Source organism: Pieris rapae, chromosome 5, assembly GCF_905147795.1.
Source record: "Pieris rapae chromosome 5, ilPieRapa1.1, whole genome shotgun sequence".
Classification (NCBI taxonomy): Eukaryota; Metazoa; Arthropoda; class Insecta; order Lepidoptera; family Pieridae; genus Pieris; species Pieris rapae.
In genome coordinates, this window is record NC_059513.1 from 623,823 (window position 1) to 637,512 (window position 13,690).

Genomic DNA, 13,690 nt, shown 5'->3' on the forward strand with positions numbered 1-13,690 from the left:
TTATTAAGGGACAGTTATGGAAAAGTAAATAATAATTTAAACGGAATGCCATATACAATAAATCATATATAAATTAACCATCTCCCTACTAAATATACTTACCCAAACATTAAAAAAACGAATATAATCTCAATTCTAATTTATAGCATTCTTTACATAACCGGACGTAAAAAAATGCAGATATTGCAAATACCACTTTACGGCAATAGATGGCGTTGACAGCATTATAGACTAGAAATTAGTTATCTGTCAACTTGTGTCATTCTTGGACCACGGACGTCAAGTTATGTATTTAATGTAATAAATTCGCGGTTCAATTTAAACATGAAATACCCGTTTAAATCAAAGTATATTTTAGTAAAATCATATGGAGTTACTAAATTGCCTTATTTTACACAAGACCACAGACCATATCTTGTTTCATTGTATAATTTTAGTTACTATTCTTACCATATTTTTACTTACGTTTTCTGTTCGTTCCCGTTCGTCCATCTGTCCCATTATCCATATAGGTTTACTTATTTGCCATTTAATAGGTTTTTGCACCTTTAACAGATTGACAATTGACTAAATGGCATGTTATAGGTAATATCAAAAATCATCATATAATAACAGAAAAATATTTAAATAGTGATGTAATACTGTAAAATCACACGAATATCGATAGTCAAGTCACTGCACATGGACAGTCATATGATAAACACATGTCATTAAATCATCAAATTTTTAGGGTCACTTACCTCCGGGGTCTGTGGAAAAAAATTATAAATAAAATGAACACAATATCAATTAAACATACATTTTATATCTTAATATTAGTACAATGTTGGGGGTACACCCAGTGCAAACTCTCGAACAATAATCGGGGAGGAATGTAAAACATACCTTGGATACACCTAGATTTATCAAAGCTAAATTACACAATTTTAAACTACCGTCAAATGTTAAAATTTTTGCAACTACCGTCTGTTTCGTATTAACCTACCGAGCTCAAGTCGCGATTTAAACTTAATCTAAACATAGTTGTAACAATTGAGAATGTCCTGTAATTGGAGATTTTATTTGCACTTTCGCGAAATAAATAATAAAACCATGTGTAGAAGAAGTCACTCCAGTGCATTTACCTCGTTATTCCGGTGGCGAAGGATCTCTTTTCGTCTATAAGCTCCGTCGGTCTAATACATCGTTTGAGGCTGTGTGGATATTTTAACCTGGACAAACTAACATATCGAATTTAACACATTTACTAAAGTCCACACGCCCATGATACAAATCACAATTGAAATTAGCAAATCGATATTTATGGAGTGCACTTTGGCCTTTTCGCGATAATCGAGCGAAGGAACCGCACAGCTGCAAAGTGCACTCGTGGAAGTAAGTTTTGGCTGTACTTAAGACGCTTTACTTATAATTATCATATAGCTAGGAGGTATCTTCTGACAATCCGTGAAGCCCCGGCCGGTTTCTGCAATCAGACAGAGAGACATGGCAAACATCACATAATAAGAGCAATTAGTTCTGGATACGGCACCGCAGCCTCGAGCCTACACATCTGCAACACTACACACACTACATCACTTCAGACACAGCGGTTTGGGACACACAGTGCTTGTGGCGCTTCTAGTAGAACTTCTACAACCACTCTTTAACAATAGTAATATGGACTATGATATGATTAAGGCTATTCAAAATTTAAAACTTTACACCGAGATAGGATCCAGAACTTATAATAATTATTATAACTAATAGGTTTGAATATTCCTATACAATTTAATATCAAATACAAATAAATACATTGCATAATAAAATATGTGCAATAAAGCCATTGAACTTAAGCACTATGTGTTCCCATACACCTAAATAATTATTGAAAAAATGCATTAACCAAAAGTAAACATCATAAAATAAAATTGGTAAACATATTTCAGCATGCTTTATACAATTCGGTATTAATAATATAGTATGTTATTTGTTGTGCAAGACTATTTTATATGAATCCGTAGTCATCGCTAGTTTTAAGATATGTAGAATCTGATGCCAGCCCTATTACGGCTGACACACCCCTTGAACACCATAACTCAAAATAAATAAATGTAATAGAAATAAATTTTCCAAAAAGCATAAGAAATCTGAAAAGCAGCAAGCTAAAAATGTTTCATATCGTTTGATTGGTAAAGCACTTATATTTTATATTAATTTGGAAATAAATACATGGAGAGGATCTGGATAGGAATTGGATTTTTGAGTGTCATTATTATACTAGACTCAAATATCATTACAGAATATGTTTAGTGGATAACTTTATTCACAATATAAACCAAAAAATGTTGGGTAATAAAATGTGTTTATAAAAAATTGTGTAGTGTCTTGTTTCATTATACAAAAAATAAATAAAGTCTTAAAAGAAACCTCTATGCATGCATTTTCTTAAATCTTCCTGTCAAAAATTGTGTGTAATAAAGTTCTTTACCAATCAAATAAAGACGCCCACAATACTCACATTACTGGTGTCCTGAGTCCGGTGCGTTCCCATACGGGTATGGATAGGGGTACACCGGCGGGTACATCGGGTACTGATATTGGCCCATGGCCCCCGGGGACTGGCTGGGTGCCGCCTGTGGAGCGTTGGTCGGTTGGGGCGGTTGCTGAGAGGGCGGTTGCTGTAGGAAAAGGGTAGGCCTTTGACATTACTCGATGGAAATTATACTCCACATAAATGTTGATTAAATAAACAAATAAAAATGAGTTTTGTTTCTGTTTTTAAATATATTCCTTTTTGTTATTTATATGTATTCTGCTCCATAGAACAATCATAGATCCTTGACAAAATCTTCAAAGTTTCCAATTTTACATATTTTTGTTACTGTTTGTTGTAAAATACTACAAACGCATTATATTATGTTTATCTCAGACACATTTTCTTTTTTTATTCCTCTAATATTCTATGGTTTCGATATTTGTAAACGTGAGGAACATGTATACCCACAATACAATAATTGATCTGTTTTATTTTATTCTAAGGATACATTGTCTTCACATATAATTATTTTAAAAAAGTAAGTGTTGAATTTCTTGCCTATTCTTCTCCACACGAACCTTTTGGAAGGAACAACTAGAATCATCTTTATATTTTATTGAATATTCAAAAGTGCCATTTTAGGTGATCTAATTGGAATAAATGATTTGAATTTGAACTGAAATAACTTTTTTGTAACAAGAAAACTTTTAACAGAGCCAATTTCATTATAATCATTGAACAATGTGTGAGTGGGAGAAAAGTATACACAGCTGAGAGCTTTCTTCAGTTCAATAGTTTTTGACTACATAGCTATTAGTTTAAAGGCCGGCAACACACCCTCTAAAAATGGGTGTTTTAGACACTGCGATGACTGCCCATTTTGGGCGTCCCGCAGGCTCATTTGCCCCCTTATTGTACAAAAAAAAAGCATCAGACTACCTTAGCCTTGATCTGCGCCTCGATGGCATCGGCCTCCTTGAGCTTGCCGATGCTGCGGTAGTACTCCGCCCACTGGGCGCTGTAATCGGGCGCATTGCTGGGCGTGCCGCTGGGCGGGGTGCTCGCCGGCCCGCTCGCCTGGCTCGGGCTGCCCGAGTTAGATTGGCTGTTGGGGCCGCCTGCAACATACAACACTCCAATATATCCTTTCGTAAAAAATACACTATTTTTACTTTAATTATTACAACGTAAACACAATTTAACAGTATAACTGATTGATTTTGTGTGTAGTTGTTTCTGCATTTTCTCCGGTATATAAGTTTCTAAGTACTTGTTGTATATATACAGTATATCTGATGTGAATTTTTATTTTTCTATTATTATTTGACATGGCGCATGAACGCTAGGAATAAATAAAAACTTTAACTAAGAGTATTAATAATTGTTCAATGTCAAACCTTAAGCATTTATTACATAATTTATATACCAATTTATATAATAGCCATAAGGAATCCTGCTACATCATCCTTTTCCGAAAAATCAGAGAGGCACACAAAAAAACTGAACACAAATCGTTAGAGACAAAATATGTTTTATTCAAATAGTATACAAAATATATAGTCGACAAACATCAGAAATTTGTATTACTCTTAAAATCAAAATAAAGAATACTACATATATGTATATACAATACATATATTTTCACAAAATATACAATGAAATTATTACAATTTTGTTTAAATCCGTTTATAACAAATTCAGAGACTTAAAAAAACATGTTTGCTAGATCTGGAGTCGGGAATTGTGGTCATATATTACTTAAACCGTCTTCATACATTAACCACACTCACCCATTTGCTGTTGCTTGGCCTGCTGCTCGATCGCTTCAGCCTCTCTCATGAGACCAAGAGACCGGTAATAGTCTATCCACTGTTGGGAGTAGTCCGGCTGACCGGTTGCTGGATTTATCTGCACTTGTTGTTGCTGCAAAATATTTCATTTTAATGTTAATTATTTTGACTGTGTGTTTGTGTGCTCCTATTTCACCATGCCTCCTGCTGATAGAGGACAAATCTTTGTTTTTAATTTATTTTTTTATTCTTTATTACTTAATATGTCATGTGAAACATGGAGTAATGGTTACAGCTAAACGTGTCAAATAAAAAACTAGGCGATTAAAAAGGATGAGGTAGAATTTGTTGCCAGTTCTTCTCTTCCATTCTACACCCTTGATTTGAGAACTGGCAGTAAATGTAAAATTAGAAGCATTTCTATGTCTTGACATTCATAATTCCTCATGTTATCTATAGAAATAAATGATTTTTGACTTCTCACTTTCAAAAACCCACCTTTCATCATTTGTGGCTGATATATGAAAACGAATATACAAAATAATAATGTCCCAGACGTCTACATATAAAACCTAATCTAGGAAATACCTAAATGCAGTTATCTTAAAAATCTATCTCAATTTACATGAGAGCGAGAGAAAGAGACATCTACATTTCCTTAGTCCTCACCTGTTGCTGCTGCTGCTGGTGCCAATGTGGGTTGTAACCCCACGCGGATCCACCGCCTTCACCCCCGCCCCCGCCTCCGCCGCGGTAGTACTCCCCACCACCGTTGTTGCCCCCGTTTCCGTTATCGCTACCCGGGCCGCCATCGGGGATGAAGTTTACTGGCTAAAAAGTAAAATAAAACCATTACTCCTAATATAACTATAAAAAAGAAACACGGGCTTTAGGGAAGTTCTTCCTGGTTAAAAGTTCCTTCTTTTTTTGTATAATGGGACGCGGACGGGCAGAGGTATCGTTTAACATCAAATGTCACTGCCGCCCATGGACACTCACATGCCGGAAAGATCGCAAGTAAGTTGTCGGTCTACATTCATATGACGTAATCGTTACTTTTATAAGCATGGCGATTACCATAGTAGAAGATAAATCTCGAGAGTATAGCCAGACAGCCACTCTCTTCAGCACATAACATTAATTTAGTTCATATTCGTTTGATATCAATGTATTTTATCGTTGTACGAGAGAAGTAAATATGTATTATTTAAATCATCTTAAAATTTAAAAAAATCCTAAAAATTTTAATAACTATTTAATATGCGATCGACATGCCCCCCTCCATCTATACCATGTATGCCGAGTATGATTATTCTATTATTCTGTAAGGACCTTAAAAATGTAATATATAGTACGGTCGGATAATGTAACAGTCACTCACCATGCCAACCTTCTCCATGATGATACGTTTGCAGCTTTCGACAGCATCAGGATGCCCCTTGATAAAGAACGTCCGGTTCACGCGGTCTTGGTTCTGCGCGCGTCTGTCCAACTCGCAGTGAGCGCCGGATTGGGCGTTGATTTGTTTAATTACTTCGCCGCCTATAAAATAAAATAATATACAACATTTAAAATATGTTATCATCAATATTTTCAAATACTTGCAAAATAATAATAGAATTAATTTTAATTATGTATATACTGGATTTGTCGAGAGTTTAAAGACTGCTCAATATCTTAATATCTTTTGGATGTACACTGACGCAAGCAATACAGATAATTAACAAAATCTCCATTTAGGTAGACCTATTTGTTTGTACACTGGCTGAGTTCACAAGAGTTGCTTGCTATATTGTTAGTTATAAGATTTAGGAATTTAAGTTTAATTTTTTAATGTTTGTATGTAGGTTAGTTGGTGTGGGTAATATAATGGAATTCTATCGCATTAGTTGTAACTGTTAAGATAGGAAAATTTACTGGAAATAAATAAATAATCTTTTATAAATCAAGTAACTGATGCAAAGCACTATCGGGGTTATGTTTTATTTCATTTGGCGATTACGTCAACAGTAATTATTAACTTTTTTACACATATTACCCACACACTGTGTATTGCTTGAAAACGAAATGCATTTTGGATTACAAAAAATTTATACGTCCAGGTACTATTATTTTTAAAAGCTTTGTTTACTTATGCTGACAAATGGAGGTGTATTTGCAGTAAAGTACTGATAGTACATGTTTTGGGGGTAACTTGAAGGTGTGAAAATTTTGTGTTTGTTTTTAGAATGTAAGCCTAATTGTTGGAATACCGTTTAATACATATATCTAGTAGAGATAACAGTTACAACAAAAGTAATTTAATTACACCGGTTTTTTTTAAGTAAACATCTGCCTCAACGCAGCATAAACATAATTTGACAGAAAGAGATGTTAGTTTAGTTAAAGAGAGCAAAAAAAAAATTTGTAAAGAGATGGTTTTCTCACCTCTGCCAATAATGAGTCCACACTTGACATTGGGCATGGAGAAGGTGACCCTGACTTCTGGAGTATTGTCCTGCCACTGCTGGGAGTCTCTGTCGTTGCCTGGGTTGTTGTTCTTGTTGCCCGCCCGACCGCGCCCCGAGCGAATTGCCAACTGTTCAAATGACTGTCTTATACATAAATGTACTATAATATTTGATTATGTTGCAAACATTTCATGAAAAATATCATTATTATAGTAATTTTGACAAATGGCATACATGCCATCGCATCATTTTTGGTATATTCACAGTTAAACAGAGAAATAAGAGAGATAGTCTCATCAACGGAGAAGTGACTTTTATGAGTTATCCAAATATGGCAAGTGAAACGACCAGTTATTTATAAATAAAAAAGCCTTTGTATTTCTTGCATTAGAAAAAAGTATCCTATTATATTTTTGAAGTGAAACTTTTTTAGGCGTATGGGGGTAACATTTTTAAAGATGAAACGTCACGAAGCTGTGCAGCGTTTTTGCTGAAGAGAGTGATTGAGGCAATTCTGTCGCATAACATCTCGTGCAGTAACCGCAAATTTTTATTTATTAGCACATATACAGTCTGCAAGTGCAGTGAGTATAGAGTATATATATTTGTATCTACAAATACATGGAGTGATCATATGTCCATGACCATCTATTGGGGCTGTTTCCTCAGTAATAATTAATTTACATCTGCCATGTGTACTTTGTACGCACGCACTTTTTCAAATGCTAGATTATTAATAATAAAAAATAATGGTAAAGTGTCGAGGTATTACGACCTCATTCTAGATTAAAGGCGAAAAAGCTTCAGTAAAAACTATTTTAGAAAATGGCAATTATATGAAATTTGAGGTTAGGATAATTTTTCAAATAACTCACACTCACATTAACACTGTTGATCAAATCTTCAATCATCTGCCGGGCGTGGTCCACCTGATGCGGAAGACCTTGCAGGTAACACCTGGTGATAAAATTATAACTATAAAACACGGCTATGAAACACAAATGTCTCAAGGCATCTATTTCATGAGGAGCAAAAAAAGGTAACATTTTTCATCCAGTGATTTTCAAAAGGTAAATTTGTTAATCAGTTATTTTCGAAAGACGACATTTTTATTTAGTAATTTTCGAAAGATGACATGGTTTATTCAGTTTCAACTATTTCTAAGTCTTTTTCCGTCAAATTGTGTTTATGCTGTGATATAAAAAAACTGATGAGTACTTGAGCTTAACGGTGAAATTAGGAAAATAATATAAGAAGAATAAAAATATATATAGGGGAGAGGGGAGCTTTTATTTTTCTTATTTCGTGATTACGTCAACAGTAATTAATACCTTTTTTACACATATTACCCACGCATTGTCTATGCTTGAAAACTAAATACATATTCGAGGATTCCTACAACAAATACGTTTATGTACTATAGGAGAGATTTTGGGAGATTTCCTTACTTTTGCTGACAAAAGGGGTGGGGGGATAATTTGCAGTAAATCTGCTTATGAAATACATTACACTGAAGGTCAATGATACTAACCTCTTGTCACCCGGGCCCTCTTCCCTCTCCTGGTGGAACTGGACCCTACATCCCGAGTCGCTTTGAATCTTTTTAATCATATCTCCGTTGCGTCCGATGACGACACCGACTGCCGTTTTTGGTACCAAAACCTATAAGAAAATATTAAAATTCAAGTTTTTTTTTGTAAACTCCTGAATCAGAGATTAATTAAACACTATCCGATGAAGTGAAGAAAGTATTAGGATTAGACAGATGAAGACACATGCACAAATACATGGAATCGACAATGACATAGTATGCTATGTCATTGTCAGTAATAATTAATTTACAAACTTTCACTTCTGCCATGTATACTTTGTACGCACGCACTTTTTTTGCTACATTTGTTGTAGGTCGCGTGCGCCTAACCAATTCTTATGTAATAACACTCACCTCACTCGATGTAACACCGTTGCCCTGTTCCGCATAATTGTCGTCGAACCCCCGACCTCCGCCTTGTCCGCCTTCTTTGTCCTGAAGCAGTTCGAACACCAGTTGCTTGGCGTGCTCTACTTTGGCCGGATCGCCGGATATACGGAGTGGCTTTTCCTATTCGTCAATATTTCATCAATAAATAAATCAGTCAAACAATCTATCAATTTGTAGCTCTTATAACGCGATTCTCATATAACACGGGTTGCACACTTTATATTTCTGTATGACATACGCACCTATTTCGTTCATAAAATATTTTTTTTATAATATTCAATTAAAATCCCCTTTAATGAGAAAATCGTGATTAAACATGAATTATTTGTACATAACGTGTTATATGGGATCATACAAGCGCGTTATGCGATAATACCCCAACAACGCGGAACCAATGTATCGTGTCATAAAATGGATTACTGTACTTTAATCAAGTATATACTAATTCAGAGAACGGTTCAAGTTTAATCAAAAATAATACAGTATTCTTTTTATATGGGCACCAGATTTCAGAGAAGAGAATAATGGTATATGTTAAAGTTTAAAAACATCAATAGTTATTACCTAATTAGTTAAATCATATTTTTTATTTCGTTTAAAGTTTATGTTGCTTGATGTGATAAAGCACAAAAATATTTCTTACATATTCGGTGTTCGGTCCATCCTGAATGACCACCATTTTGGCTCCAGACTGCTCTTGCAACTGCTTGATAGTTTTACCATTTTTACCAATGATGAGACCAACTTTGGGACCCGGTAGCATTATCTCATCCTGGATAATTAAAGAGATAAAAAGTTATGTACATATTGAACTTTTTACTTCAGATATAGCATTAAAAGCACCTAACAATTGTTTGTTTCAGGTTCCACACATCAACACCAACTATGCCAAATTCTGTTTTGTATCGCGCAAACAACCAATATTTAAGTCATGACTTGTTTTAACTTTGGCGGCATAATTTTATTTATTGATATTACTTGTTATATTAAAACCTTATTGTTTACATTATGTATTCCATCTTGGCTATATGTTAAGTATAATAGTTTTTAACAAAATATACGTTAGCTGTAGTAGTACGAAATAAAAAAATGTAAAATGTGTGATTGGACAGAAATTTAGTTTTAACTTTAACTTTCAGACTAATAAACTTTAGGTAAAATAGACATACTAAAAATATGGATACATGGAAGACAATATTTTTTTATATATTAGCTATAATTATTGTAAACTATAAATGTAAATTAATGTAGTAATTATTTTAACTTAAAATTAAAAGATGTAATTTTCCTATCGAAAACACTAAAAAACTTAACAATTCAAATAAACAAACTCAAAATAACTTCATTCATATAGATATCTAAGTACACTTAAATTGAACAACAAGAGAAAAGATATTAAATTGATTATAAACTTACATTTACTACCAGTTCACAAATCAAATGCATAGAATGGGCAAGAAAAACTGGCAAGAAACTCTCTGCCACTCTTTTTAATTGCCTTTGAGTAAAGTCTGATGGAACTAATAAAAGATATATACTATGATAATTTTGTATGTGAATTTCATACTAAAAATCACTTACAGTGATGCCCAATCCCCCACCGCCGCCGCCTCCTCCCCTTGGGCCCATCGGAGACATGCCCTGTTCAGGATTATGTGGGGCGTTTTCCCGTCCACGGTGATTCACTATGTTATTTACAAGTTCCCTGAAAGAAGTAATATTTTTATTGATTACTTTATTTAAAACAACACATTCAACATAGATGGGATATAATACATAATTTGGCTTCCTTATTTGAGATAAAGTATTTTTATGTTATATTTTTTATTATTTTGACTGTAGCATTTGTACCCATGATTTTAAAATTTAAGTATACACAAATTGTCATTGCTTCATTTTTATACAGATATTGACAACGTGATGTTATTGTCAAATGATTCAAATATAAGTTTAAGTTTACAATTATTGTAAGCATCAAAGACTGACCATGCCAAATGACAAAAATCTGTCAATAGGACTCAGAATGTTGACAGATTTAGATCACACTAACATCTTTGAGCCTAAATTAAGAGTGTAAAAAACACTTGCTTATCAAATGATTACTTTGGACTTAAACTCATTTCTGAATTTTTGATACATCAACAATTATATAAAACAGCAAATATGATTTTTATGGCCTATAGCCATTGTTATGTTATTACATTACATTATTTTTTTTTGGAAATTCAATCGAGCTGATGGAAATTTTAATAATACTAAAAGCTATAATACACTTGCATAAATCTATAACTATCTTTATCTTATAAATGGAAAACACAATACAAAATAACAAAAACCAAAATAATTTTTTATGACAATTTTTATTATGAAACATGCTGATTGCATAATTTTGACTAAGACTAATAATGATTAAATTCCTAACAGCTGATTGTATTATATTTTTTGTAAAATTTTTAACAATATTAAAGCATGCAAAATGTTTTTCTAAATTTTTTTCAATATAAGTGTCCTATATATTGTAGCTGTGATAGTGCTCATATTTATGTTCTTAATTATACCTACCTATGTTTTCACTACTGTACGGTCAGTTTGCTTCTATAAAAAAATAAGCAATAAAAAAAACAATTACTTTGCCCTAGCAATAGCCTCTTGCGACCCTGTAAGGGTACAGAGACGTTCTGCTTGACCGGAATCAGGGGCCATTTGAATCTTGCACCCTGTCTCTGCTTGCAACCTTGTGATCTGCTCTCCTCCACGACCAATGACTGCCATCAATAATTATTTCATTAATAAAATAACATGCTAAGGCGATTATCAAAATTTTGTTTCAAGAATCCAATTAGCTATGTTTGAGGAGCAATATTAAAATGGATTCAAGGAACTGCTGATAGATGAATGGGTTTTCCCCCAACAATGCTCTTGTTTTGTTCTTCTTCATCTTATTGCATAAAGTCTTACTTTATATCTATTATAGATGTCTCCTTGAAAGCATTTTGAAATATTCCTGTAAATTGTTAGAAATGAAGCAAAAGCCTTATTCACCAATTCAATTAGCAGGTCTACATTTACTCACTTAGGCCGACCATTTTATCAGGAACCCTGATATAGTCATTAATAGCCTGGTCATTCATCATGTTCGGGGGCCCGGACGGAGCAGGCGGTGATGCAGAATTAGCAGCAAGGCGTGCTGCTGCCGCGGCGGCCGCTGCTGCTGCTGCTGTTACACTGTACAATATTTTCACATTGACGGTCTTCAGAAATCTTCAGTATATTGTTTAAGGCCAAATTTCATAGATGTATTCTTCTGAATATTGGAATTCATAACTTCTAGTGCACCCAACAATTTGTTTTCAAAAATACATAATCTAGTAGTTAATAATATTATACACAAAAGTTTGAGTTTAAAATCATTTAACAATCTTATATGAGCTTGTATATTTCATATGGTATTCTTATAATTATGTATTAGAGAGTTAGTTGTTAACTCCAACTCCAGTTGTATTAAACAGTAATTAAACATAAAATCAAGAACACAACTTTACAGTCAAACAACTCAAATTAAATATATATTCTTTATTAGAATATTGATCAATTCACATCAACAGTTTGATAAATATTACTTTTAAAAATAAAGTGTATACATTTTATATAGTGTAGAAGCAAACTGACAATACTATATTGCCCTTTTTAATAAAATCCCTAGTATCAGCCATTATATAGCATAAGTCATATAGAATGCTTACATTATAGCCAATAATTATAACTTTATTAAACACAAATTAAAAATACACAACAAATTTAGCTAATTATTTATTTGATTAATTATATATTTTAAAGACAAACTTACCTCATTTGAGGTGGAGAGTAGGGGGGTTCTGCTGATGCAAGTTTCTTTGAGCTTGGTTCTGGTCCGTCGTCTAGTGATCTCTTATTTCCACCAACTTCAATTTTGGCGGCTACCTACGAGAAAACCCATCAAGTACTTATATTATTTTTTTGCTACGTAGATACTGCTTTCGAAAGTAGGTTAGGATTTGAAAGTTATTATTAACACTATTTGACAGGGTTTTCCACCTTGACAATACACAAGCATAATAATCAATGATGGTAGATTATGCTTAAACTGTAAAATATTGGAGGGTAAGAACCCAGAAAAAATATAGGTGTGTACAATGCAATACAATGTCTTACCAATTTCGCACGTTGTAAAGCTGCCGCAAATCCCCCTGTGACACTATTGTTTTGAAGCGTAGCCATAGAAGAATAATCACTCATGTTTGAACTAGAGTAAACATTCAATCATGCAATACGGCAGCCATTAATAAGGATCAAAAGACCCAAATAAAAATTTGGCCACTGTCGCAAACTCAAGAAAGAGACGCGTCCATTGACCATAAACTATATGAAATCATAGAATTTTGTGACAGGCGCGACGACAATAACAACCAATCAAATCAATTAATGCTTTGACAGTTCGCTTGTTATAGGAATATAACGATTACAATTGGTAGAAAAAACTGATAACTTCTAGTCGTAACCAGATCTATCAAAATCATAAAATCGATTATGTATCTTATATACTTTTTAAGAACTTAAATGGAATTATAACAACGCCAGTCTGCTAGTGATGATAAATATTTTGTTAATATAACGTCATGACTTCAATTAAAAAAAAATCGTGTTGTACTCAATTCGTTTTCTAATTATTTTGAGTATTCGTTTTTTAGAATTTGTTGTCTATGGATCTCGTACGTTTCGTTTACCGAGAAACAAAACTCATGAGATATGATTTTCTATTTCCATATAAAAACTTTTAAAACACGATTTCCTGTCATAAAATTATTTTTTTAATAAAGCAAGAAATTAAAAATCAATTGTTATAAAAAGCAAAATCGTGTTGTTAGTATCCTTAAAAATGCATATTACATACTGAATTGTGTGGAATGAAACG

General features: G+C 33.4%; 1 protein-coding gene across 5 annotated transcripts; it reads right to left on the reverse strand.

The window, feature by feature from the left end:
• Positions 1-783: 783 nt before the first annotated feature.
• Positions 784-13,144, reverse strand: LOC111000635 (far upstream element-binding protein 1). Of its 5 annotated transcripts, none has more exons than XM_022270160.2 (16): positions 12,931-13,144; positions 12,587-12,699; positions 11,813-11,964; positions 11,369-11,504; positions 10,321-10,444; positions 9,383-9,511; positions 8,704-8,859; positions 8,290-8,420; positions 7,640-7,715; positions 6,736-6,886; positions 5,690-5,850; positions 4,978-5,139; positions 4,309-4,441; positions 3,458-3,636; positions 2,501-2,660; positions 784-1,465 (listed from the first exon to the last, which is right to left on the reverse strand). In XM_022270160.2, the coding sequence occupies exons 1-15, from the start codon at positions 13,012-13,014 to the stop codon at positions 2,502-2,504; spliced, it is 2,046 nt and encodes a 681-aa protein (XP_022125852.2). In that variant the 5' UTR covers positions 13,015-13,144; the 3' UTR covers positions 784-1,465; position 2,501. The 5 variants fall into 5 exon arrangements, with proteins under 5 accessions (XP_022125852.2, XP_022125849.2, XP_022125851.2 ...); XM_022270157.2 differs by having other exon boundaries at positions 6,736-6,898; XM_022270159.2 differs by having other exon boundaries at positions 7,634-7,715.
• Positions 13,145-13,690: the final 546 nt, after the last annotated feature.